This window comes from Pseudocercospora fijiensis, assembly GCF_000340215.1.
Source record: "Pseudocercospora fijiensis CIRAD86 unplaced genomic scaffold MYCFIscaffold_5, whole genome shotgun sequence".
NCBI lineage: Eukaryota > Fungi > Ascomycota > Dothideomycetes > Mycosphaerellales > Mycosphaerellaceae > Pseudocercospora > Pseudocercospora fijiensis.
Window position 1 is genome coordinate 4,769,789 of NW_006921536.1, and position 26,572 is coordinate 4,796,360.

The 26,572-nt window shown below is 51.9% G+C and overlaps 6 protein-coding genes across 6 annotated transcripts in view; 3 read left to right on the forward strand and 3 right to left on the reverse strand.

Moving 5' to 3' along the window:
* Nucleotides 1–1,476, reverse strand: part of MYCFIDRAFT_197526 (glycoside hydrolase family 115 protein) — a gene marked incomplete at both ends in the record, with an annotated part of 2,671 nt that extends 1,195 nt beyond the window's left edge. The window contains 4 exons of the mRNA XM_007929579.1: nt 286–301; nt 440–723; nt 777–987; nt 1,043–1,476. Of these exons, the coding sequence (XP_007927770.1) occupies nt 286–301; nt 440–723; nt 777–987; nt 1,043–1,476 (945 nt within the window). The remainder of the gene's footprint in view (nt 1–285; nt 302–439; nt 724–776; nt 988–1,042) is intronic.
* Nucleotides 1,477–2,349: 873 nt separating this feature from the next.
* Nucleotides 2,350–2,994, forward strand: MYCFIDRAFT_197527 (uncharacterized protein; the record flags this gene model as incomplete). The annotated part of the gene is made up of 1 exon (XM_007929580.1): nt 2,350–2,994. One exon carries the CDS (start codon nt 2,350–2,352, stop codon nt 2,992–2,994), a length of 645 nt encoding a protein of 214 aa, XP_007927771.1.
* A 673-nt stretch (nt 2,995–3,667) lies between these two features.
* MYCFIDRAFT_19087 (uncharacterized protein) lies at nt 3,668–3,910 on the reverse strand (the record flags this gene model as incomplete). Its single annotated transcript, XM_007928726.1, has 1 exon — nt 3,668–3,910. A coding segment is annotated over one exon (243 nt), but the record flags the coding sequence as incomplete, so codon positions are not given.
* A 672-nt stretch (nt 3,911–4,582) lies between these two features.
* Nucleotides 4,583–4,969, forward strand: MYCFIDRAFT_7253 (uncharacterized protein; the record flags this gene model as incomplete). The annotated part of the gene is made up of 1 exon (XM_007928709.1): nt 4,583–4,969. A coding segment is annotated over one exon (387 nt), but the record flags the coding sequence as incomplete, so codon positions are not given.
* A 2,806-nt stretch (nt 4,970–7,775) lies between these two features.
* MYCFIDRAFT_88380 (glycoside hydrolase family 18 protein) lies at nt 7,776–17,492 on the reverse strand (the record flags this gene model as incomplete). The annotated part of the gene is made up of 3 exons (XM_007929582.1): nt 7,776–8,663; nt 8,713–9,023; nt 17,414–17,492. 3 exons carry the CDS (start codon nt 17,490–17,492, stop codon nt 7,776–7,778), a joined length of 1,278 nt encoding a protein of 425 aa, XP_007927773.1.
* A 6,658-nt stretch (nt 17,493–24,150) lies between these two features.
* MYCFIDRAFT_59532 (uncharacterized protein) lies at nt 24,151–26,443 on the forward strand. Its single transcript, XM_007928897.1, has 2 exons — nt 24,151–24,478; nt 24,557–26,443. The coding sequence occupies exons 1-2, from the start codon at nt 24,247–24,249 to the stop codon at nt 26,065–26,067; spliced, it is 1,743 nt and encodes a 580-aa protein (XP_007927088.1). The 5' UTR covers nt 24,151–24,246; the 3' UTR covers nt 26,068–26,443.
* Nucleotides 26,444–26,572: the final 129 nt, after the last annotated feature.

Sequence of the window (26,572 nt, forward strand, 5' to 3'; positions counted from 1 at the left end):
TGGCGAAAGAGAGCGGACACTCAACTGGCTTCAGATCTCCAACGTTGAAGACCCAGATCTGTCTGGCTTGGCGATGGTAGGCCTGCATGAGTTGATGCTTGATTTTGCCCAGCGAATTGCTGTTGATCCACTTATACGATCTCGGCCACCCAACATATTCAAGATGATAGTATATGCCTGCACCATCTCGTCGTTTCCTTTCAGCTACCGATGGCAGTCTTCGTATCGTACCGAAATTGTCGTCTCCAAAAAGTAGGGTGACATGGTCAGGAACTTCCAACTTACCACTTTCGTACATAGTCTGAACTTCTTTGTAGCAGGCCAGAACCTGTGGGACTGCATCTTCCGCACCGTGTTCCTCCTTGAAAAGTTGCCGCTGCGTTTGAATCACATCTCGAACGACAGCAGCAGGATCTTCGCCTGCCATTTTTTGTCGTACTCACCTCGCATGCCTAGAGTGAAGTAGGACTCTTTTCCCGCTGCTCTTTGAACTCCTTCTCGGAAGAAGTCAGTGATACGATCTTTGTTTGTCAGCCAATTCCAGCTACCATCTGGGTTCTCGGCGAACCATTCGTTGGATAGTCGTTGCATTGGTTCATGGTGAGATGTCGAAATGACTATGCCAAGCTCGTCCGCCAATGCCTGGTTTCTCGAATCGTCGGTGAAGAATGATGCACCTGGATTGGGGTAGCCGGGCCACATTGCGGGCCAGAGGAAGTTGGCCTGTTCGAATCAGTACATGCAGGCTTGTTGGAATTGATGAAGGGACGGTGTACCTTCAGTCTGAGGATAAGCTCAAATACTTTCTCGTAGAACTGAGAATTGTACTTTCCAAACTTCTCCAACACCCAACCCGTGAGAACAGGAGCCTCGTCGTTCAAGAATATGCCTCTGTATTTGATGCTTGGCTCTCCATGGCACGTAGATTTGTCAATTGCATATATCGCCGAGTGCTGCTTAGGCGGCACGTCTGCCCACCAATACCAACTGCAATTGATCAGCATGCTCTTACGCGTGGGTTGCAATGACAATTGAGACACACGGTGATACGCCAATCTGCTCAGATAGGGTGTAGGCTCCATAGATCGTTCCACGCTTGTCGCTTCCAACAATGACAAGGGCTTTTGCGATGCCCTCAAAAGGCTTGGCAACGACGCTGGTACAGAATGACTCCCATCTCCCGGATATGCTTTCGACATCAAGCTTGCCCTTGCTAACCATATCTTGGACCAGATGACTGGACTCGAGGCAGCCGATGATGATAGCTGTGTCGACTTCTAATTTTGGCAAATCGGTATCTGCTTCCACGACCGTCTGCTTTAGGCGTTTTGTCAGAACACGTCCAAAGTCGAGTGCCAGATTGTGCACGGCAGATTTTATTCCTAACGGCTCATGACTGCTGATAATGAGGGGAGCATTGTTAAGCTCAACGCTGCTGTAGCCAGGGCCAAACTGCACAAAAATATCCTCGAACATCCTGAGAGATAACAGATACCAAGCCCCAGCCCCGTCGGGGGAGGTTGATGCAGGCAATATTGTTCTGGCGTCCGAGGTTATGAATGCCAAATTGGACTCCTGGAGAGTTCGTCACAAACGGGGTTCGCGTGCTTCAATGGTCGGCCACGGATGAGTGATACTGCTGTCTGTTGCTCTCGTGGAAAGCTTACAATGTCCGGATGTCCAGAAGGGCAGCAGGAGAACATCAAAGTAGCTCGCAGTCTAGGTGGACCATATGCCGAAGCTCCAATGAGATCAAACATGCTTGATTCTGAGTAGCGGGGTCAATAGGCTAATGAGACCTGGCATATAGGCAGTTTTTCTTGCAAGCCGTCGAACACATGCTGCTTGAAGGCGATCTGGAGATTGTCGGGTTGCTTACTGAGACCCAAATTCGTTTACAGTATCGGATCCATTAGCAAATGGGCTTGCACAGCAATGATGCTACCATTTGTCAGAATTTCGCAACATTGAAGGCCGCTCCGAGGAAGTCAGCGATGATTTGTGAAGAACGAGAAAGTGAGTGCCTTTCGCTAATCGCGTCCGAAAGTTTCTGTCGACTGCTTAGGTGACATGACGGAGATGCATAGAGCTCGATCTTGCCAAGTGAAACTGTCATCAGGAAGGGCCGATTTCTCATTCCCAATCAAGGTGTGTAGTGAGTTCCTGGAAGTGAAGATGATGCTTCACATGCTTCGGTCTTTACCGTTTTCGCATGTGATGCTCGGCAGCCATGACCTTGCGTTGGTCAGTGCGCGCGACCATGAAATTTCCAAAGGTTCTGACTTTCCAAGGTTCTTTCCACCTGCAGTCCTCTCGCGGGCAATGGCTAGCCCCGTCAACCACAATATCATGCCTGCCCAACCCGGCAACCTCGTCCAGGGTGGTGCACTGTCGACGAGCGGATCTTTTGCTACATCAGCGCGAAACACCCGATACCGCGTCACATTCTTCGACTTACCAGCAGAGTTGCGCAACCAGATCTATGATGAGATCGCTGAGCACGATGCACCGAAACAAGTGCTGAAAGCGTACTACCAGAAATACCGGGCACCGCCAGCCACATTCGCGGAGGTATGCCAGCAGACTCGACAAGAATACCTGCCAAGACTTCATCGAGACCTTGACCTGTGGCTTTTCGATAGCTACGTCAAACCAGACTCCACGATGCGTTGGCTCGATATTTTCGGTCGCTCACGAGTCCCCCTCACACGAAAGATCTGCATCTGGTACGATCCGTTCTGCTGTAAGATCGTGCTCCACGGAAACAAGTCAGAGAAGCAGGTGACCGTCCGATACCTTGATTGGTATGGAGACCCGATCGAAAATTCCGAGGCCGTAGATGCTGCTGCCGAAGCATTTGTGCAAAGTCACTTGCAACCATGCGGAAGTGACCCATACCTGACACTGGAAGGTCTGAAGAAAGTCATCGACTTTGTGCGCATTCGGATGGCTAACACGAAAGATGAACGAGAGAGTGGTCTCCAAAGAAGATAGCCGTGGAGATGGCGTCGGTCTGCGATGAGGGCGTGCTGGAGATCAGGTATCAGAGACAGGGAGGCGATGGAGCACAGGAGTGATGGGTCGAAAGGAGACTTGCTACGATGGAACATTGAGAGCAGGTTTACGGAAGAGCGTCAGCAAATGTCTTGTTTCGAAGAATCTTTGTACTCACCAATCACTCCCGCGCATCCAGACGTCACAGCGTTCGAGCAGTCTCATAATTACCATGCCGCAAAGTCTCTGTGCCTGTCTCCGATGTTGACTTCAGCATGTATGGTAATGCCGATTGCAAATCAAGAATCAGTGAGGTATATTTCAAGCAAAGCTTTCCGCTCCAACATTTACGCATTCCTCTTTCAGTTCGACTGGGTAACGCCATTCCATGCACCTGTACATATCGAAGCGCAAATTTTCGAACGCCGTCCCTCGTAATGCGCTTTTTAATTGCTGGTCAAGCCCGCCCATTGCCCAGCTCATATACACTGTTCCAATTCTATCATCGCAGTTCCTTCAATCGGCCAGTCTCACTACCGCTTCTTCTTCTGTCCCTTTCTGCTTTCTGTAAACTCATCAGCACCTACGCAAGACCGATGGTCCAATTCAAAAACTTACCCGCCGCGCTCTTCTTCTTCTTCGGTGCTCCCTTGCCTCTACTCTTCGCGATTTGCAGGTGCTCTAATCGGTCCTCCTCGAAGTCATCGTACATCTCAATCTTTCTCAATGGATATAGAGTCTTGAGATCCTTGAATGTGGCTACTCGTCGTGGATAGTATGCGGCGAACGAAGGTCCTCGTAATCGTTGCCGCAGAACTTTGTTTCCGAGTCGCAAGTTCTGAGGGTTGAAGGTGGTGTTGAATATTCGGCATTGCGCCCGTAGCAGGTCTAGTACTCGCGCTCGTGGAACTGTCATGATTGTTGCATGTGATAGACATTCACTGAAGTATTCACGAGATCGAGTCCAATGTCATCGGCGCCGGAAGTGCCAAGAAAAGGGTCCGAGCGTCGCAGCTTGAAGAAGGCGTTCTGCCAGCTTCAATTTCTTCTGACCACACACACACACACACACACACACACACACAAACACAAAACAGCTGCTCATCTCCTCACTGTCGCTAGGTGCTACTACAAATTCATACCCCACAGCATCATACAGTGTACACAGTGCCGAGGAGAGCTGCACCGCTATGAGCAAGAGACATTACAACGGCGGCAGTGCTCCGCCAGTGAAGCGCCAGCGCAACGACTACTCATACTCGAGGCGCGACCATTACGACGATCACAGAGGCAGAAGCGACCCATACGATGATGTACGGGACACCAGGCGCGAACCACCGAGCTATGGCGTCAAGGACTCGTACGCGAAGCAGGAATCACCGCCTCATGTAAGTTTGCACGGAAGACTTGATTCTGCTTCTCGATGATTGTCACGCTCGCCAGAGTCATGTCCGCTGTGTAGTGAGTGCATCTTCAAATGGGCGTACTAACAATGCTGTAGGACCTGTACCTCCCGAAGCCTCTGCCGCCGCGTCCTGAGCTCCCCGCTGCCTGGGCTGAAGCACCCTTCCGCCACAAATCTACTACAACCAACTCTTCACAAATGACATATGACCGACTCGAATTTCTAGGAGATGCCAATATCGAGAAGTTTGCCACGGACCTGATCTTCGAAAAGTATCCGCAGCTTCAAGTCGGCGAGATGAGCCAGCTTCGCGAGCAGCTCGTCAAGAACGAGACGCTCGCGCAATATAGCAAAGAGTATGGTCTCGAGAAGAAGATTAAGGCCAACGACAAGAAGAGCATGCAAAAGGACAGTCATGGGAAAGGCAACAAGGGCTGGACCAAGGTCATTGCTGATGTCTTCGAGGCATACATCGCAGCAATCATTTTATCAAACGAAAATAAGCGGACTGGTGAGGACATTGCTGAGGCTTGGTTGAGAGAGCTGTGGACGCCACGCATCGAGACGCTCATGCAGTCCAACAAAGTGTACGCCTCACGAATGCAGACCTCTGCTGCTCCAAAGTCTTCTTCTTCGCCTGCAAATGAGGCAGGTGCCATGCCACCGTACGACGAGAACGCGAAGGCCATACTGCAGCAGCGAATTCAGCGTTCAGCACAGCATGTCAAGTTGGATTATAAGAACACTGAGATGGTCGAGCTGAAGGGTAATAAACTGGGCCAGAATGAATGGACGCAAGAACTTTATGTGGTCGCGCCAAATTATGGTTACGAGAGAGAGTATCTCGCTACTGGCAAGGGTCGCAATAAAACCGAGGCTGGCAATTGGGCTGCAGGTGCAGCAATGGTTCATAAGAAGGAGCTTATCGATGACCTGGAACGTCGCGTGAAGGCAGATGTAGAGGAGCACAGGCGCAAGAGGGAAGAACAAGCTGCTATGAAGGGTGAAGCATCCGCCGACACTGATCCAACCGTGGTGTCGGCCAACCAGAATGGGAAGCGACTTTAGGCTGGGACAGGTGCTGGGCCTCTGAAGGAGGACTGCCCATCTGGAACGGATGTATTTGAGACAAGCGACACTTCGGACTGGGCTTTGGTCGCTAATTAACTTGACTCTGGCTTCTACCTCTCCACGGCAAGACGCGAACGAAGGCTTTGATATCCTTCAAACGAATGAAGTGGCTCTGGCAATTGCGAGCGTCTAGCGCATACCACCTTTTACCTTTTCTTGCAATCTGGTTGGACCCCATCTTCCATGACCTCTCCCTTACCTAGCTACAACCATCGATGCTGCGATTTCCCGGTCTGGCATTCATTCAACTTCGATTAACGCCGTCTCGCTAGGTCTCCCTGGCAACTGTTGGTTCAGTACGTGTCCTGCGTCTCTCTCTCTCGACATTTCTCCAGATACTCCATGATCTGGCGCAGACCCGTCGTCTCACAGGCCATTGGGATTCCAAAAGGCATCTTACTATACTGATGCGCATATCTTGCCAACTACAAGGTTGCTCCATTGTCTCTGATTCAGCCAAGAACTCACTAACGCTTCACATCACCTTATTCCCAAAACTCTCGAAGCAATATTATCAGACATGAAAACAGAAGCCAACTTTCCAAAGATTCAAGAAGTAACATATAAAGCTAGTGTCCGTAAATCAAAATCTAGCCTCAGGACATCCCACTTCCACGTACGGTAATGCACGCGAGTCATGCAGACCTGTGACTCCACTAATATATACGTCCAAGAACTTCAATATTCCGCCCGAGGGCAATGAACGAGTGACATTCGCTCTTTCATGTCCTTCGGGCATCTGGTCAATTTGAATTGAAACAGAGAAGATCAGCATGCTCCCTGCACTAAGGATGACATATGTTAACAAGGAGAGTAATGATTTTTTTTTTTGCGATTCGTTGTTAAATTGAAGTTGAGGAAATTATAGAATCTGTTGTCTACAATGTGCTGAGTGGAGATTCGTGGTGCTGAAAACGAGTCCTTTTGAATTGATAGCTGCTGTTGCCTTTTCAATTTCGTTTTGAGACTTTCTTCTTTTGTCGTTGATGAGTTCTGAGCGTTCCGAAGGTGGAGCAGTATTCGAAAGCCTCATCTATGCACTTGGGTCGGCAAGTGACCGTCCCTATGTATCATGCTGAACGGGTTGAAGCCGTTATACATGCAATGGAGAACTCTGGGGCCATTCCACCAGATTTTTAGATCATATTTCTGTGCCTCGGTGTGGGTATGGGAAGTTCGTTCCAAACAGGCCTCGTCCAGTCCGATACTGGCTTCGTACATGCCGCTGAACTGACTCTGATTCATTCGATGTGAGGCCTGTAGGTTGTCTACAGAAAGTGATTGAGGATGAGATGACAAGGGAGATTGACAAGAAGGTGCGGAACAAGGTTTCGCCGAAGTCCGACGGCTGCTGCTGTCCTCGTTTGTTGGAGGCATTCACTTCCTTCTACGGCCACCACCATATATATCTCTACACCAGATCTCCGTCGAGTTCTGCTATCGACAGTCAAGCATACTACACTCCTTGAGCCTGTACATTGTGGAAACTTCCACTACAACAGAAAAAGAAATTTCGACATGGAAATCGTGGCGGTGACTTCGATTTTTTTTTTTAAAAAAAATCTGGGATCAAAATCTCAAAAAAATCCGTGAACGCGAGCACGAGGGTTGGATTGGATTGGGATGATATGTGTGGCGTAACTGGATTCAGCTTTGGGGTTGATGAGAGTGAGTGATAACTTGAAGAAGGTTAGGGGGAGGGATGAGGAGGGTTCGTTTGAGGAGCATGATGATGATGATGATGATGAGCATCGTCTTGAAGCACATAATAGAGATGATGATGAGGATCATCTTGAAGAACATGACCGGGATAATGACGAGAACCCTCCGAAGCGACCAGATAGGGACGACGACGACGATGATGATGATCATCCACCACGGCCTGGAAGAGGCAAAGTTGGAGGTGGACCGCTTGGTGGTGGACCGGATGATAGGGATTAGATTTTCATTGAAGGGATGTGGGATGATGAGATGATGTGACGGAGTTGTTGCTACAGGACGATTTGGTGTTCTGTGAGGTTGCGACAAGACTGGGTTTGGAGGATGACAGGTGTGTATGTTGAAATAGAATGTGAGCATGTATGTATGAAAGTTTTTCTTTCTTTCGAGACTCTAATGAGACGTCCGTCATCTTCAACGAAACCTATACTTGATAGATTCTAAATCCTCTGCATTCTTCTTCATAACCACGCTCGAGCCCCTTCACAACCATTCCACCATCGCACCCCCTCTCTCCTCCCTGACCTCACGAATACGACACCACATCCCCCGGCATCCCCCTCCTCAGATTCTCATACCGACTATTCGGATAATTCAAAACATTCTTACTCCCATCCAACTTCCCAAACCCACCAACCACAATCTCCACCAAACTGTTCCCCGTAGAATTGCGATTCCCATCCCCATTCGCCTCCCACCACATCGCGCCGCCCAGATTCCTTTCAAAAATATACCGCAATTTCTGCTCTGCCATTTCCGGGGAATCGTAAGAAACCATAGTTTGGGAATTTTTGTCGTAGCTCCAACTCGCGCCGATGATGCTGTCGTAGTGGACTTGAGAGGTTGTGGGAGGGAGGGATTTGTAGTCCCAGATTCCAGGTTCCCAGGAACCTTCTCCCGCACCGGTGTATGGGAGGCCAGGGCCTTCGGTTCCGACGAAGGCGTGGCCGTATAAGGGCATTCCGAGGAGGAGTTTTCGGGGATGGACGCCTTGGGAGAGGTAGTGTTTTACGGCAGCGTCGGTGGAGAAAGGGGTGGAATTTGTGTTTGAAGGTGAAGGGTAGAGGTTTGAGCTGTGGGCTGCGACGGTCGAGAAGGAGCCGGAGAAGTCGTAGGCCATTAGGTTCCAGAAGTCGAGGTATTGGTCCATGGCGGGGATGTTGAGTTTTTTGTAGTTGGAGGGACCGGCCGGGCAGGCGACGGTTAGGAGGAAGTGCGGGTTGTTGGGGAGGGTGGCGGCATAGGCGTTTAGGGCTTCGCGGGTGGATTTGAGGAGGAGGACCCAGTTGTTGGCTTGGGTGCTGTCTTGTGGGTATTCCCAGTCAATGTCCAGACCGTCGAAGCCAAGGTCCATGAGTAGTCTGACGGCAGTGGTTGCGAAGTTCTGGCGGTTCGTATTGGTGGCGGCGGCGCCCTGGGTAGGATGTCAGCGTTGAAGTATACGATATGCCGGCTCTGCTTACGACAAAGTTACTACTATACGACCAGCCTCCGATGCTCAGAATGACCTTCATGTGTCGATTCTGCTTCTTCAGCAGATACAGCTGTTTCACACAGCCATACACGTTGTTGCCGACATCGTTCCATGAGTCGTTGGAGTAGTGTTTCTCTAGGTCGGCATATGTGTCGCTCAAGTAGACTTCGCCAGTCTCAGGTCGTAAATTGGCAAAGGCGTAGAGGACGTGGGTGAGGCGATCGATAGGAAGATCGGCTGGCTGGTAATTTCGGCCGTAGATGTCCCAATTCGGGAAGTACAAGGCCGTTTTGTATGAGCCTCTGGCCGCGGCGGCAGAGGAAGAGGATGTGGGAGGATATGAGGCGGGAGTTGGATAGCTTTGAGTACCGTTCGGTGGCGACCGTTCCGCAATGTCTGCTAGTGGAGTCGAGGATACTAGGCGTGCAAGAAGGGCTGTCGCAACAGCCGTTCGGAAGATCATCGCTGCGGTCGGCGAAGTGGGAATGGGAAGAGCTGCTGCGAGCACCAGAGCGTGGTGTATGGCGAAGACGGTCTGATATGAGCAGCAAGCCCGGCAAAGTCCAGCAAGCCAAGCAGGCCAGCGAACGCAGGAGGTCTCCACACGCTCTCGAACACATCATGCATCTTGTATAATGCAAGCCCAAGTGGTACGGACGACAGGCACAAATACTTTGTAGCATTCCGCGAGTATCTTGGTCGTCAAGTGCGACTTGGTTCTAGAAGTACTCAAATCCCAAAAGATGTGCACCGTCCCGCCCGCATTTGTGCGACCATATCTTTGTGCCACACTCGCCCGCATATTCATTTTTTCGGCGTCTCCTGCGCTTGCGAAACGGCCGAGCGCATCGGACTTCGCAGTCGAATTGCGGTGGCTTGTTTACGTCGCAAGGGAAGCGTTTTTGTTGACGATTGATGGCGTGCATGTGACAGAGTGGTGTCCGTCGCATTGTGTGCTCAGGTTCTGACAGTCAACGACATGCTTGACAGGCTGTGCAAGGGCCGCACCGAATACTGCCGTGTGCCGGTATGTGTTCATGCAGGTACTGTACCGAACTTGCCGCTGGCAATCGCTTGGCTGGAGGCCGTCTGAGGCATTCTTGCGCGGCCGAGGGCTGGAACGGATGGTTGGGGCATCACAATCCTATAGCTGAGATCCATCCATTGCCAGGTTGGTGTGTAGCTGCCTCGCCATGAGCTACCATACCACAACAATCAGCATGTGTGCGTGCGTACTTGATGCAGCTTGCCGTCGTGGGTCATACCCAAAACCAGGACCCGCGCAGGGCACAATCGGCGGTATCCGTGTGTCGAGACGCAGTATCAAGATTGAAGCTTTATCAGCCAGCACCGAGGACGCACGCACAGGAGTGTCGAAGCCCAGTGACCAGGTCACGATTGCGCTTAGTGCCTCGGATACGTGCATGCAGCCCGGTCACTCCCATCGGTCCTGTTCCCAGAGATTCGGACAGCAGCAGCCTGTGCTGGCGTTCTCGATCACAAGTGCTGCGACCAGTTCCTTGCTGAGCCTGGCCGGATGATAATGGAAACAATGCAAGGCGGACGTTTGCAGCATCGGACTTGATCGCCTTGAGTACATCGCTACTGATCAACTGCTCGCGGAGGCGGGTGCTGACCTGATGCAGACGCTGCCGTGTTTGCAGCCATGCATGCTTGCCCTCTTTAGAGCTCTTCCAAGACGTCTTGTTGTCCGACAGACTACAGTAGAGATTGAACTTTCTCGGGAAGCCAGTTGCTGCCGCGTACTGCAGAGCGCACTCATCCACGACCTCTTGATATGCTGGCGGTGCAGTCTCGTCTGAAGATACAGTAGGCTCGTGATCGACGTCCGTCCTCCTGGAAGTTGGTGCCTGAGATAAGATCTCGTCATCGGTGCCTGTCGTCTTCACATGTTCCGTTTTGCCATCCATTTCAGTCCTCCCAGTCAGTGCTACTCGTGTGCCCAAGCACTACAAGATCGATGTCTGACAAATGGGATTGGTGCTTAGCCTTCAGCTCTGCTCCGCCTCTTGCGCCAGTCAGCCATGTAGAGCTGGATGGCTTAGAGACCGGAGCCAGTGTTATAGCGATACGAATGCGATGATTTCGGCTCCTTCGTGCGTATACGGCATATCACAATAGTCGATTACAATGTATCTAGACTTTGATATTGCTTAGAGCTTTATATAATATTCTTAAGGAGCCTATATACTCTATATAGCTATCTATTACAAAATATCGATTGAAATTATATATACGATATTATCGCTCGAAGCTAGTAGTACGGATATCCTATACTAGTAGAAGTCGTATAAAATCTAGCTATAACGCTTAATAGATAGTATTAATAATCGCGAGCTTAAGAATATAGCTATATATCTATTACTTATAAGAGGTAAAGGAAGTAGAAGTATATATAGTAGATAAAGTAAAAGTAGAGTATATATATTATATCGCGCCTATATAATCCGGAAACCGAAGTTTAAGCTCGTTGATTCGGTTACTAGAAAGAGCCAGGAGTCGAAGGTGTAGCTTGCCTAATACCAGCTAATCAGCCCACTCGACAGGAGTCGAAGCTGTTGCTCGTCAGCAGTCCAGCCAGCCCAAACGGCGAACGTCGCCTATCAACCCATGAGGTTCTTGTTCCACCTGGCAACTCATTCTCCAATTCAGCGGCTGGCGATGTATACGGCGATGAGGTCGAGTTAGAAATAGTATATATTCCGCTCTATTTTGTTTCTAGGCCGAGATCAAACGGTTCGTAGTCGTTTTATGCAGTGATAGTTGTTGTATTGGGCGACTTCTTAGTTACAGGTTTGGTTTCGTGAGCGGAGCTATCTAGAGTGAGCGATTGTGTGATGTTGAGTAGTGCCGAAGATTGAGGCACACGCAGGACGGTTCTATGCGCGGAATTTTTCACTGGCGCCGAATGAGGTGAAGTCTACACACATGTCACGTTCTTCTCTTCTGCGGCAATCTATAGACCGGACCATAATGCGATAGTCGCATTCTTATATTCACAAAGCTGAGAGCCGGTTCACTGTGGGATATTGCTTTATTCTCTACCTATGCTTGGATTTTCTATACCGTATTGCCTTGGTCATTTGACGGACTTAAGCCGTAAGGCATGGCCGGATTCGAGGTGCTCGTAGGAGGGCGTTTTTTTTAATGGCGCCTGTGCTTGATCCGGATGAATAGAGGACGAACGTGGTGGCGACGACATGTTGTAATCTATTGGATCGCGCTATGGTTCAGCCATGTCGAAGTCCTAGTGCTGAGGAGTATACCTTATCGAAGTGTTCCTGAATTCGGTCGGACTGTAGCTCTCGCCGGTCGATAAAAAGCGAAGTTGCAATTTATGTAAGAGAAGGGCGGTGGCTAGGTCAGGTGAGGTAACGGCGCAAAGCTCTCATCCACGCTGACTAGCTCGGAGGCGTAGTGGAATCGTCTTGGCCCGTAGCGGTAGCCCATTCGCAGCCGAGTTAGTGGTGTTGCTAAGGAGAGGCGGCTGGTAGTTGCGTCGACCGCCGAGAGCACCATCCTTAAAGCTATAAGTCTGCTTGAAGTTCTCCTTGAAGTTTATAGTAGTTGCGGCCTCCTTCTCCTTCGCTATGCCTTAAGCGACGTGCTCTTCCTGCTTCTTCTAGCTCTTAGGGGTCTTGAAAGAGAGTCAGAAAGTTGAGAGTCGATTCACCGTGGGATATTGCTTTATCCTCTACTTATACTGTGATTGACGTGTCTATACCGTATGCATTGGTCAGCGCCACTCTCGATCTTGACGCTACTTGACCGTTCGATGATTCTCTCCTGTTCGTGAATCACTTTTTTAAACACTCTATGCTGTTAAAAACGCCGAAAAAATATGAACTACGTCCAAGCGGTATGGACTGTATGCGAACGCTTGGCTGAGATCCAGCCTGCTTGCTGCTTGCCGCGACCCTCTGCCGCCTCACGCTTGGCCGCTCGAAGGTGTGGCGGCAAAGTGCGAGGGCGTGGTGGTGGCCCGTTGGCCGCAGGATTGGTCGCGTTTGGAAGTGCAGCGGCGTTCCACGGGACCTCGACAGGTGCAACAGGCGCGACAGGCGCGGGAGCCTTGCGGTCTCGCGGACCGCCCATGACTTCGTCCTTCCAGCCAAATGTCTGGTGGAACTTCTCCTTGTATGAGACCTTCACCAGATGTTCGTTCTCCTTGGGGACGGCTTCGGTAATAGTGGCCTTCTGATGCTCCCAGCTCGCTGGAGTCTTGTAGCTAGCAAGACGAGCAGCCTCAGATGTTCCAAAGTCGCCCCAATTCTTCTCGACGTTAGCCTCTGACGCAGAGGTGGTTCTGGAAGGCGACGGGATGGAATTTGACTAAGGGAAAAGTTAGTGAAGCTGACCTACTTTACTGCTCGATACACGTACCCTGGCTCTTTCAAGCTCTTGTTTGACTTGACTTGATTTGGCTGAGATGCAACTTGACCGTTGACGGCGGCGGTCTTTGCAGCAGCAAGACCAGCAGCATAGCCAGCTGAATAGCCGGCAGCGTACTCGGACAGCTTGCGACGACGTGGCGCATGGGCCAGACTGTTCGTTAGTGCAGATGTCGAGGGGGTAGCTGCGGAGCTGGACCAGGTCAGTATTTCAAGATTTCTTTTTGATGACATAGCTAGACTCACCTGCTTGCAACTCCGGAGCTCGAGTCGCTGCTCATGGGCCGGCCGACTCGATAGCCACTGCTGTTGACGACGTCCGACATCTTGGGCTTGGTATAGATTTGATCGATCGACTTGCCGTACAACCGGCCGGCTGGATTCTTGTTGCACCACTCCTCGAAGTGAGTGCCGAATCTCTTACAGTGCTTGCAGGTAACTGGTTGGCGCTGACCGTCCATGTTGGCGTCGCTACTATATATGGTAGCTGAATTTGGCTATGGAAATCTATGGGAAGGTTGTAAGGGCGGGTGAGGAAGGTGCTTGCAGTGTGTACGATCGAGGTGTATATTGAAAGGTTGTATGTGTTAGAAGTTGCAGGTTGAAGTCGAAGCGTGGCTTTAAATATCCAGAGCAAACGGCGCTAGTGAAAGAAAGGCGGCAAGCACTGACAATTACTAGCAGGCCGAAGTTAGCTCCCGTGCGTCGAACGAGTGAATGAGAGCCCAAGGTATTGTGTGCCTATCACTTGCTGCACGTTTGCTGTTTGCATCAATCGCATGTGCAAGGGTAAGAAGTTAATGTCGGAAGCTCCCGCTAGCGCGAATTGAGTGAAGTTCGAAATTCTCACCTGAAAGACGCACAGTCTCACAACAATGTTCGTGCCGGAATCTCCACCCGAGATCACACGAGAAGATTCGACTCCAAAGGCGTGAATTGAAAGAAAGGCTCGAGTGTGTTTATGCCGTTGCTCTTCATTCACTATGTCTACCCCAACCTTTCGATCGAGCGCCCACTTTTTGAGCACCGTGCTCAGCTCAAAAAGCCGTCAACGACGCCCTTTGACCTGTCATACGCCTCTGCAAACTGCTTAAGAAATCTCACGAGATTGCGCTGCTTCAACAAGTCGAATCTGAGCTTAAGTCGGAATGGACTTCGTAGATCTGCAATTTGCTCTTCTGGTTCGCCCAGCTGGTTATCGCTTGGGTGATCAGGAAAGGCACCGAGCGTCGCATGGGCACATCAACGGAGAGACTGCCTGGTCGGGTCCAAACGCGACGTTCTTTTGGTAGATATTTCGAGAGATTGAGGGCAGGGAGTAGCATTGGGCGTATCTACAAATACATCAGAAGTGCCAATACGCCGCCAGACCACAGCACTAGTGCACCGGCAGCCATATGCCAAGTACTGGCACCAGAGTCGGCGGTCTGAGTTGCTGCAGGCGAGCTGCTAGTCGAATTTGCGGGAGTCGTGCTATTGCATGAGATCTTCCAATCATTGAGTTTCATATGCTTAATCAGTGTCGAGAAGCCTGTTGCCGAATCATTATCGCAGATCTGGTCGATGGTTCTCTGATCTGGGATCGTGCTATCCTTCTTGGTGTACTCGATTGCGAAGACTGGCTTGTTGGCATTGATGAAGGGCCGCACCTTGTCGCATTCATCGTAATCCTGACATTGCTCGTTGACCTCGTAGTCGGTGATATTGAGCACGCTGCTCACAATATCGCCTCCATTCTTGAGCCCCATAGCAAGTCCACGCTTGTGAGCCTCGCCAGCTAGGAAAGTGATATAGTCGATCGCATCGTCTTGTGTTAGGCCCAGTCCGCCGCCATCGTTCTCGTATGCGTCTATGTTGTCGGGATCGACGCCATCACAGCCCTTCTTGACTGCGGTATCGAGACGCTGTTGCATTATACGGCGGACATTCGCAGACTTGGTGTTGAGCCACCATTCTCCCGGCCATCCGCCTAGAGGTGCACCGAGATCAGTGCTGTTGTTGAATTGGTTGGCGTCATGGCGCCAGTCCTCATATGATCCAGCAGAGAAGTAGCATATGGTCTTGCAGCCAGAGGCTTTGAGGCTACTCCACGTCGACGCGTCGTTGGCTTCCAGATCTCCGTCTATTGCCTTGACACCGTCGGGACATTGTGTTGGCAGATCTTGTGACAGGATGATTTGCCATGGCGTTCCGGCTGTTGGTTGCCAATAGGACACGTTTGTCGCGTCTACAGCAATGATGAACGCCGCTGCTGTGATGAGATTGCGCATTCTCGCTGGAGTGGTGATTGTATTGATTAAGGTAGGAGTAAATTCAACCCGGGGCGGTCGACGAAGTCTCTTATGTAGGAGGGAAACATTGCTTTCCACGCGTCCTGAGTTCTGCTAGGACCATCTCGTCTGGGGCGCTCGTATAGTGAGCCAATGATTCACAGTCGTCAACAGCGAGCGCTTGACTAGAATACGGCGTCCAGTCTGCGGAGCCAGTGGTTTGTGGAGGCTGAAGTGAGATGGGTCGAAAGCTTGTTTTGAGGCTTAAACTTGAAGCTTGAAGCTAATCCAAATTTGGAGAACTTCTTCAGTCCATGGGTTATGATATGAAGGGAGATGGAAATGTATTGGTGATGAAGCAAGAACGTCAAGGCTTGGTAGATGTTCTGATCACATTCCAGGGAGGAGTCGCCAAGAGCAACTTAACGTCGCCAAGCTTTCGTCTAATCTCTTTTGGTCTTAGCGTGGCTTGAGTCAGCAGCGTGCAACCGTAATTACTCTTCAGACTTCTGAGTCACTTCTCCCAAACGAGATGCGGCTGAGCAAAGACTGAAGAATAATCTCTTGCTAGCAACGCTAGGCGACTGCGCCGCTACGCAGTGCTGTAGGCTGTCTAGGCCTGCGCGCTATGCGTCAGTCCTCAGCTGAACACTGGCATTGCGAATCGCACTCATGGAAGCCGCGTGCTCCCCAAATCTCATCGACGCGGCACCTCGAATTCCCTCCGATTATGACAGGATCGACGATCAGAAAGAGTGCTCAGAGGCCTGATCAATCAGACCTTACGCTCACCTCAGGCTGAAAAGCAAAGCAAAGCAGGTGTCGTAGTACGGTGTCAAGTATCCATACTCCTCGGATCGTAAATCTTCTTGTGCAAAGCAAATTTGGAGCCGACCTGCAAAGCCGCCCTGAACACTGGGGCCAAGACTCGATGCCGGGCCATCACAAGGGAAGACGTTGGCATTTGGCGTGCCATCCATCCTGTTCCAAAGAGACCTCACACCTGTCAAGGTGATGAGCAGGCGGCACAGCGCTTGGAGTCTTTCGATCACAAGCGTTACTGCCTTGTCCCTCTTATCTGTTGACAGGGGTCGTAGTTTCGCCAGCTCGTCTTCTATGAAGTCGGTATGCGGTTGCGCGCAGAACGCCAGAGTCACACGGATTAAAGCGCTTACCACGTTGGTACTGTCATTCACTGCAGGCAGATAGTACGTAAGGGATATCAGCTTGCTCATGCGAATCGGACTGCATGTGAGATCAGCTTGTAGGCTTCCAAGGCGCTCATCAGCTATTCACTCACCTGCTCGTGAAGATCCGTCACTAACACATGCTTGTGCCATAGTTCACTTGGAGTCCAGGCAGCCATGCAACAACTCCTATATCAACGCGACGATCTCTACCTGCCATGGATACATGTGCCTCATTCTGTAGAGAATCAGCAATCGCAAAACACCATGCTCACCTTACGTCTTATTGGGCGACTATCACAAATGGCCGCCGATAAGATGTCAGGTCCCGCGACACCGCCCAGCCCGATCGTCATTCTCAAGACAACACCAGATCTCTTCCGCCGCCTCAAGCAGGAGCGCGCCATGCAGCGTCACATCGCCATGTCTAATGAGTTCGACGTCCGAAGGACCCTTGACGCATCACCCGACGGCGAAGTCCGCATCCTGGACTCAGAAACCACAGAAGCCACTTTCGTAGTGAAATCGAACTATCCCGAACGAATTGAGGAGGCCACCCAAGCTGCAGACGAAGTCGTTGGGAACTTCAAGTACCCTGTTGAAGCGAAGGTCTTGCTTCGTCTGCGTCCGCATCCGAACATCATCGATCTCATCGTGGCGGAAGAAGAATCTGAACAGCCGGGTCAGTGGAATTTGTGGTTTGAGAACTGCAAGGGTGGCGACCTTCAATACCAGATCCACTATTGGTGGACCAAGCGCCAGAAGGCCGTACCAGAAGTCTTTCCTCTGCACCTCATCGTCTCGCTCTTCGACGGTCTCACCTTCCTTCATCATGGTCTTCGACACAACGCCGAGACTGGCCAGTACACTCAGGACGAGGATCATGAGCCCCTCGTACATGGCGACCTGAAGCCCGATAACATTTTCTTGCGCTGGCACGCGACGCGGCCGTATCTAGGTGGTATGCCCGAAATCGTAATTGGGGACTTCGGTACGGCCAAGTTCGCCAGCGATACAGATCCTAAAGTTCTGCCAGGAACGCTCGAGTTCCATGCGCCTGAGGACGTCGCCGTGTACCACCCTGCAAGCTTCTGTGCGGAACATCTTGAGAAATTCTTCGAGATGACGCGGCTTCGAAAGACGCCTTCAGATATCTGGGCCGCAGGTCAGATCATGTATGTCGCAGCGAGAATGAAGGGTTGGATGGAGTTCCCCATCGACGGCGATATTGCGGACTTCGATATCGCTCCAGGCTATCGCACAGTTGGTCTCCGAGGCTTCATTGTAAGTTGTCTACAGCTGGATCCGAGCAAGAGAGGGTCAGCCGACTTTGAAGATGCCACGGGCTTGTTGAACCGAGTTCAGCTTTTGCGCCGTGCCCGAGATGAATTGGCAAAGAAGAAGCCGATTGTCGACCCAATGGAGTGGAGGATTCCAAAGCCTATGTGGTGAGTAGCATTTCTCTGGATTTTTACATCGCTGACGCCTTAAAGATGGCCTCGAGAACAAGCGATGTGTTTGAATAGCTCATTGTCCTTTCTATCGCTAAGGGGCTGGATTCAGGAGTCCGAAGAGATGAGAAGACACTTTGGAAGGGAGGAGCATCGCATAGTCTTCGCAATATGGCTAGACTAGACGCTGGGGTTTTATTGCCGATGCTTGAAGTTGCATTGCGGCTGGTTATGTCTATAGGAATACCAAGAATTGGCCTGAGGCCGAGCTCCCTTCCTGCTGAGTAACAAACTTTCGTGCTTCCCATTCACAGGAAGGTATGCCGCAGCACACCACGGATAGTTGCAGGCGCGTGATTTGGTGTGGCACTTGCGACTGGACATCGTATCACCACGTCTCCCGCCCGTCGAGTCGCAACTGTTGGCGTTTTGGTGTTTGCTGAAGGTTTTGCAAGGCCGAGCACTCACCCACGCGACTGAAGCCTCTCCACCCCGGTTCTAACACAGTACTACACAAGTCCGCAGACGCATTGCATTGACGCCTGAGCTCTGCTATCCAACAATGATTGAACGACAGCGATGAGTGCAACGCATAGTAATTGAGTGGCGGCAACATGGCGGACTCGACCATTGCGATACAGGCCTTGAGCCCACAGGCGTCACCGCCGGCATCCAAGAGCATTCGTGCCAAGATCTCACTGATCTGGCCGTACAGCTCGTCAACGAAGCAATGCGCACTGCTGCTCGCCGACCCGGACTTTCGCTTACGAAACCATAGAGGCCAAGTACGTGTTCGATTTACCGGGCCAAGTGCAACAGCAGTCGCACACGGCAAAGTAAGCATTGGCGATGAGCTCTTACTCGAGCTTCATGGCGCGACTTGGGCAGCGGAGGCGAGCAATGTCAATACGCCGGGAAAGAGCGTCGAAGGCGAGTTGGTCTATCGCGGGGAGCTGGGTCTACAAATTCTCAAAAAGGCTGGAGCAACGGAACATATCAATCAGCGAATCGTGGTGAACGAGAGTACCCCGCCCCGGGAGGAAGAAGAAGGAGAAGAACAGCCGCGGCGTGAGACTCCAGCGAGAAACGCACGAGTTCCTGCGCTGGGAGGTTTCAGCCTGACGCCGATTTATTCAAGTCCGGCGTTCGTGAAAAGACAGAGGCTGTCAGGTGGAAGTCTGTTCTTCAAGCCGGAAGAGAAGGCGTCGGATCCTGTGGAAGATATTGAGAGAGAGTTGGAGGAAGAGGAGCGCCGGCCGAAGAAGAAGCAGAGAATCAGCGACGTGAGAGACTGGAGATTCACGAATAGAACGCCAAGTCCGGAGAAGACGCTCCATGAGGTTGAGAATGAAGTTACGGAGCCGGAAACGAGGGACGAAGACGAGGATGACCTTGCGAAGCAGGTTGCAGCTGCGCTCGCAGACCAGGCCGCACGGCAGGCGGCGCAGCAACAGGCAGAGAACGCGTCGCTCAATACTTCCCATACAGACGTGTCCGATGCACAGTCCAGCGCAGAATCACGGTTGTTCGGATTCACCTCCCACAAACACCACCCAGCGGCAATGCAGCCGCCTCCACTTCCGAAGCTGCCAATGCCAGAGGACCCATTTCGCGAGCCTTCCCGGCAGGTAGATGGCACGAAAGAGAGCGGTCCTTCAACGCCGAAGCTGCGGCCTGTGCCTGGCTACAGCTTACCATTACCCTCACCCTTCCCAACGGAAGCTCAGCAGTCTCCTTTACGTGTAGCAAGACCTGCAGAGCTTGTGCCAACAGAGCATGAAATCAGGCAACGTCAGCAAAGCGTTGAGACCAGTCATGAAACCACCAGCGATGAAAGTGCCGTGCTAGAGATCAATCCCACCATAGCTGCCCTTGCGCGTCAAAGCCAGCAGCTCCAGTCTGGCCAGCCAGTTGTCACTGGAGACGCTATCGAAGTTTCCCAGAGCACTGATTCGGGCGGCTTCCCAACAGCACTTAGTCAAGCGCCCAGAGGCCGTGTTCATCACTCAATCGATAGTGACACAGTAGCTACACCGGATACTGAGATACGCGATGATGACGAGGACGAAGATAGACAATCATATCACTTCGGAGGGACCTCTGGTGTATTTGATCAAGTACAATCTCAACATCCACAGTATTTGAGCGATACGGAGGAGGATGAGGAGTTGGAGCAACTCTATACCCAAGTTGCTCAGAGGGAAGCTGAAAAGCGTCGATTACGCGAGGGAGTCAAGGAGAGAGACTTTGCTCAAAGACCACGAGCTGGATTCGCCGCTGATGCAGATGGGAACCCCGTGCCTCGCGGACAGCCTTCTGAGCAAGACATTGTACACGAGGACGAAGCTGAGGAAGTCATTGTGGACATGGGAGAGGAGCCAGAGGAAAGTTCTGATGAGGCAGACGACGCGGACGATGAGGCTGAACACAAAGCTGGAAGGCAGCCAATGTCTCCTAAACTCCAGGCTGCAAGCCGTGCTGCGGACAACGCCTTGGAGGCGATGATCGACATGGGCACTCGGAGTATGGAGGCTCCTATCGTGATAGAGGAGTCAGAGCAGTCCGAGGTTGACGAAGATGAAGAGGTTAAGACAAGATCCGAAGAGCCAGCTGCGCAAGTAACACCTGCTGCGGCGAAGCTGCCCAGAACCCCAGCGCCGCCAGCACCGAAGAACTTTGGCTTCGACTTCGGGTTTGATGGGACATCCTCCCCGCCTGAGACTAGACCTACGCCACAGTCGGAAAAGGACAGGACTATGAAGAAGACCTACGGCAGCCTCTTCGGATTTAGAGTCAGCCCTTCACCTGAGAAGGAGAGACAACAGCAGCAGCAGCAAGCCCTCCAGTCATCTGGCTCGCCATCACGAGCATCAAAAGAGCCTGTGATTGAGACACCTACTTCATTTGGATCCATCGCACGAGCAAGGCTTGACACTCAGATCGGCCAAACTGAGGATACTGTCCGAGAACTTAAAACAAATGATAAATCAAGCTCGGCCGGCCAAGTACACATTCAGCCACCGTCATATGACAATGACAATATGCAGGTCGATGAGGCTGCTCATATGCAAGCTCAAACCGCAGTTTCTGGAAATGTACTGGCTGAGCAAGCACGGTCTCCACCGCGCGATGATGGTGACCATACAGTCCATGAGTCTCAGCTCGATGCTGCACTTGCTAGCAGCTTTGGTACGGGAAGTGCTCCGCCAACTGAGGTGACTACTACTGAGCTGCACACCAAGCCGCCCGCAGAAACAGAAAAAGACCAAGGTTCTTCAATCGAGCAGAAGTTTGCAAGCAGTAACGAAAGTCCGCGAGGTTTTGCAGAGCCAGCACCACCAGCATCTCGCAACCAGGCTCGAACCTACCTACCGCAACTACGAGAAAATGCGACCAAGGAAGAATCCAAGCACCAGCAAAATCCATTCATCGACCGGCCTCGTCAAGAAGCTCCTCCGTCTAGCTCAGCTCCAGTACGTGCGCTTGGGTCGCAGAAAGTCGCAGTGCCTCCAACCAGCACAGCGCCAAGACCTTCTAAGGTTGAGATCATTGATCTTGGCTCAAGCAGTGATGCCGAAGCTGAAGACGCTGAGACTGCAGACCGAGTAGACCCTCGTCATGATCCTTCCGTGGCACATGACGACGAGTCAGTGAACGACGACGACTCAGACGCCCAGTCAGCTGACGGGAGTACCGAAGTCGTGCCTACTCCAGAAGCGACACAGCTCCTGGAACCTGTGACGATGTCCTCAGAAGCAGATCTTCCATCAGAGGATGTTGCAGACCTTGAGACGCTGTCGCCCACTGTGCCATTCATTCCTGAGACTCTTCAAGATCAACCTTGGCCAGAATCGCAGCAGGAAAGCTTTTTCGCACAGCAGATGCAGGAGTCTCCCACAATGGAGCACAGCCAGGACCTCGTTACTGTGCCCGAGATAATCGATATCGAGTCCAGCTCACCTGCCGCGGCCCCTGAAGGACCGCCCGAAGACATTGAGATGGCCGATGCCAGTGCCAGCTTAGCAGAAGTCTTGGTGGAAGAATCTGGCGAACGCGGCTCTGATGAAGCAAGACAAACGGAGGAAGATGTGATCTCTCGCATTGTTGACAGTTCGAAGCAAGTGAGCTTTTCGAGTGAAGCTTCTGCAACTAGATTTCAACGACTCACGCGCGCTCAGGCGCAGAAACTGACTCAACAATCATCAACGTCTGGTCCGGATCATCCGCAGGTACAAGTCGCTGCGTCGTCCTTTGTTGACGAGACTCCGCAATCGGACGCTGCTGGAAAGCAAGCGACTTCAGGATCCGAGCTTCCCTTCACTCCGGAAGAGTCGCAACATCGGCTGGAGTCGCAGCCATTACATACGCAAATCAAACAGCCGCACAGTCCGCAGGATCTAGAGTCGCAGCCATTTGAGACACAGATTCCAGCCACATCGTTCGTTCCGCCGACGCCGGAGGTGACAAACGAGGGATTGAAGGCTGTCGTCGAAGAGGTTGCAGAGCAGGAGCCTACCGAAAACAAGAAGACAATCACGAAGAGAACTCGCCGCCGGACGGAATCTAGCGCAGACAGTAAGACGCCTGTCAGACGATCGCCTCGGAAATCGCAAGCAACAAGTCAATCGCAGGAGGACGCCGAAGACAACGCCAATCAGGCTGTTGATGAGCCACGACCTAGCACCCCTGACGCCGCCGTTCTCCAACCTAGTGTAACGGTATCAATGGAAAGTGACCTACTCAGTCCTGCCAAGAAGACTCCGGTTCGACGCTCACCTAGAAAGTCAACTGTTGAAAGTGAAGTGACGGGTAAAAGTGCTGATCTCCTCACTTCGTTTGAAGCATCAACCTCGAACAAGACAAACACTCGGAAATTATCTCGCAAGTCAAAAGCTGAGTCGCAGCTTGAAGACGAGATGAAGCGTGCCAATAAAGAGTCTGTCGAGGAGATCAGCCCGCCTCCGAAGAAATCATTGACGGCGAAGAAGCAAATGTCACAGGAGGAGGCTGCACTTGAGAATGATTACCAGGGTGCAGCAGTCAAGCAGATCAAGAGCACGCCGGCAATGACTCCTGCGCGGAAATCCTTCACCTCCCGTCTTGGGCAAGTGCCCGAAGTCATTTCTGCTTGGTTCTCACCTCGTCGTTCACCCAGAAAACAGGCGGATGACAAGCCCGAGCCCGGTGAGACTTCACTGAATGCAGACGACGACAAGGGCGATCTCCTCCGACGAAGCTCATCCAATGGCCTTATCACGACCAAGTCATACTACTACCCTCTTTCCAACATCGAAGAGAAGCTCAACCCTTCAAGTCAGCCCGGCGCAGACAATACCGTTGATGTCATCGCTCTCGTTACAGACGCCTCTAGCAGGCCGGAACGAGCCAAGTCCGGGCCCAAGGACTTCTTCACCATCTTCAAGATCACAGACCAATCGCTCTCTTCCAAAGTCGACGCCGATGAGCTCGGAGAAGTTCGTGTTGAGGTGTATCGTCATTGGCATGCTACACTTCCCGTTGCTTCGCCAGGAGACGTGGTCTTGCTGCGAGGCTTTTCGGTAAAGAGTCGTAAGAGACGCCCGTATCTGCTCAGTAGCGATGCAAGTGCTTGGCTTGTTTGGAGATTCAGTGAGGTCGGCAGCCAGGAAGGTCAAACAAGAAAGAGGCCTGGTTCTTCTGGTGGGGTTCGAGAGGAAGTTAAGGGCCCGCCTGTGGAATTTGCTGAAGGCGAACGCAAGAGGGCGCGGGAGTTGAGAGAGTGGTGGGTGGAGAGGGAGAGGCAGAGGGAGAGGCAGGCTGAGGGTGAAAAATCGGGATGAAGATATCCTGAGAAATTGCTACGAAGAACAGATGTTGGGCGTAGCAATAGCTAGATGTACACGGCATAAGAGATCAATCATCGTCGCAGGTGACAATCATTGCATCGTCCATCAATGTGCGTCAATACGTCCCGTCCCGTGGTATCGGTTGTTTCTCGGCTTGCGGCGAAAGACGGGGATGCGCACGACCTCTCCGCGATCAAAGCGTCAAGCTTCTCGAGTTCGAGAACTATCCACGGCAAAAGCTCTTCTGCATCTCTTTTTCCCATTCCCATCCTCCCATCACCAATTCTGACAACAGTGCTGATCCGATCTTTCATCTGGAGGAGTCGCGGAGTTTTCCATCATCAATCGAATTCTGTTTAGCTGGAGAAGACGACCACCATGCAGCGCGCTTTCTCTTCGGCACCTCGAGCTGTTGCTCGTTCATCATCGAGACTGGGTTCGCTCACGCAACAACGCTTCGCACACAAGGAATTGAAGTTTGGCGTTGAGGGCAGAGCGGCGTTGTTGCAGGGGGTGGAAACGCTTGCGAAGGCGGTTGCTACGACGCTGGGGCCTAAGGGAAGGAATGTTTTGATTGAGAGCAGTTATGGGAGTCCGAAGATTACGAAAGGTAAGCAAGAGCGAATCTTTTATCGCCATGCTCGTTATATGCCTCGCCTCGCCTCGCTCGGCTAACGCTTCTTCCCAGACGGCGTAACTGTCGCCAAAGCCATCACGCTCAAGGACAAATTCGAGAACCTGGGAGCCCGATTACTGCAGGATGTGGCCAGCAAGACCAACGAGGTCGCTGGTGATGGAACCACCACCGCGACCGTCCTCGCCAACGCCATCTTCTCCGAAACCGTCAAGAATGTCGCAGCCGGATGCAACCCAATGGACCTTCGAAGAGGTACGCAAGCTGCCGTCGATGCCGTTGTCGAATACCTCCGAGCCAACAAGCGCGATATCACCACTTCCAGCGAGATCAGCCAGGTCGCGACGATTTCTGCCAACGGCGACACTCACATCGGTCAGCTCCTCTCCAACGCCATGGAGAAGGTGGGAAAAGAGGGCGTCATCACGGTTAAGGAGGGCAAGACGATCGCAGATGAGCTGGAAGTGACGGAGGGTATGAAATTTGACCGCGGCTTCATCTCGCCATACTTCATCACCGACACCAAGAGCCAGAAGGTGGAATTCGAGAAGCCACTTCTCCTGCTTTCTGAGAAGAAGATCTCTGCTGTTCAGGATATCGTCCCCGCTCTCGAGGCTTCGCAGCAGCTCCGTCGCCCACTTGTCATCATCGCTGAGGACATTGACGGTGAGGCGCTCGCTGTGTGCATCTTGAACAAGCTCCGTGGTCAGCTCCAGGTCGCTGCTGTCAAGGCACCAGGCTTCGGTGACAACCGCAAGAGCATCCTTGGCGACATTGCTGTTCTTACCAACGGTACTGTCTTCACTGACGAGCTCGATATCAAGCTGGAAAAGGCTACTCCAGACATGCTTGGATCCACTGGCTCCATCACCATCACCAAGGAGGACACCGTCATTCTCAACGGCGAGGGCACCAAGGATGCCGTCAACGTCCGCTGCGAGCAGATTCGTGGTGTCATGGCTGACCCAACCACCAGCGACTACGAGAAGGAGAAGCTCCAGGAGCGTCTCGCCAAGCTCTCTGGCGGCGTTGCAGTCATCAAGGTCGGAGGTGCTTCCGAAGTCGAGGTCGGTGAGAAGAAGGACCGCATGGTCGATGCTCTGAACGCTACGCGTGCTGCCGTTGAGGAGGGCATCCTCCCAGGTGGTGGTACTGCCCTCCTCAAAGCTGCCGCCAACGCTCTCAACGACATCAAGACTGCCAACTTCGACCAGCAGCTTGGTGTCTCCATCGTCAAGAACGCCATTACCCGCCCAGCACGCATGATCGTCGAGAACGCAGGCACTGAGGGATCTGTTGTCGTTGGCAAGCTCATGGACGAGTTCGGCAAGGACTTCAACAAGGGTTTCGACTCCGCCAAGGGCGAATACACGGACATGATCGCCGCTGGTATCCTTGACCCATTCAAGGTTGTCCGAACTGGTCTCACCGACGCATCCGGTGTTGCATCGCTCCTCGGAACCACTGAAGTCGCCATCGTCGAAGCCCCAGAGGAGAAGGGCGCACCAGGCGGCGGTATGGGCGGAATGGGTGGAATGGGAGGCATGGGCGGAGGCATGTTCTAAGCTGATCGCGAAGAGCATCTCCTCCATCCCTGTACTCTTTGCCGCTCAACGACAGCAGTTGATCTCTCATGATGTATGAGTGCGCGTGCCATGATACCCATACCCGGAAGATGCCGGAAATTTTTGTACAAAGAAAGATGATACTACTACATTTCGTGCTTGTCGTTTTTTTTTTGGCTGCACAAAAAGAAGCATATATCTCCACTCTACCTACTGGATGTATTGCATGGGGAGGCGGAGGCGGAGGCGGAGGCGGAGGTAATCTGGCGTTGTACAGAGGAACCGAAGGCATGGCTTGTATTATATGATTAGTGTTATTTTATTGATAGCGTTTGTTTTTTGAAAAGTTAGAGAATTTATACACAGTTGACTATATACCTGGACTGGACTGGATCGGAGCTTTTTAGTTTTGGGTCTGTCAGGCACGTATGGGATGGGATGGGATGGAATGGAAAGGTGTGGTTGGAGACTTTCGTTCTAACTACACTGCAGCAGCGAGACTGAT

What these genes read in the sequence shown, in the direction of transcription:
- MYCFIDRAFT_59532 (XM_007928897.1), top strand. Translation starts at nt 24,247, where the DNA reads ATGCAGCGCGCTTTCTCTTCGGCACCTCGAGCTGTTGCTCGTTCATCA. An exon ending in GAGTCCGAAGATTACGAAAG is followed by an intron (nt 24,479 to 24,556) that starts GTAAGCAAGAGC and finishes GCTTCTTCCCAG; the next exon opens with ACGGCGTAACTGTCGCCAAA.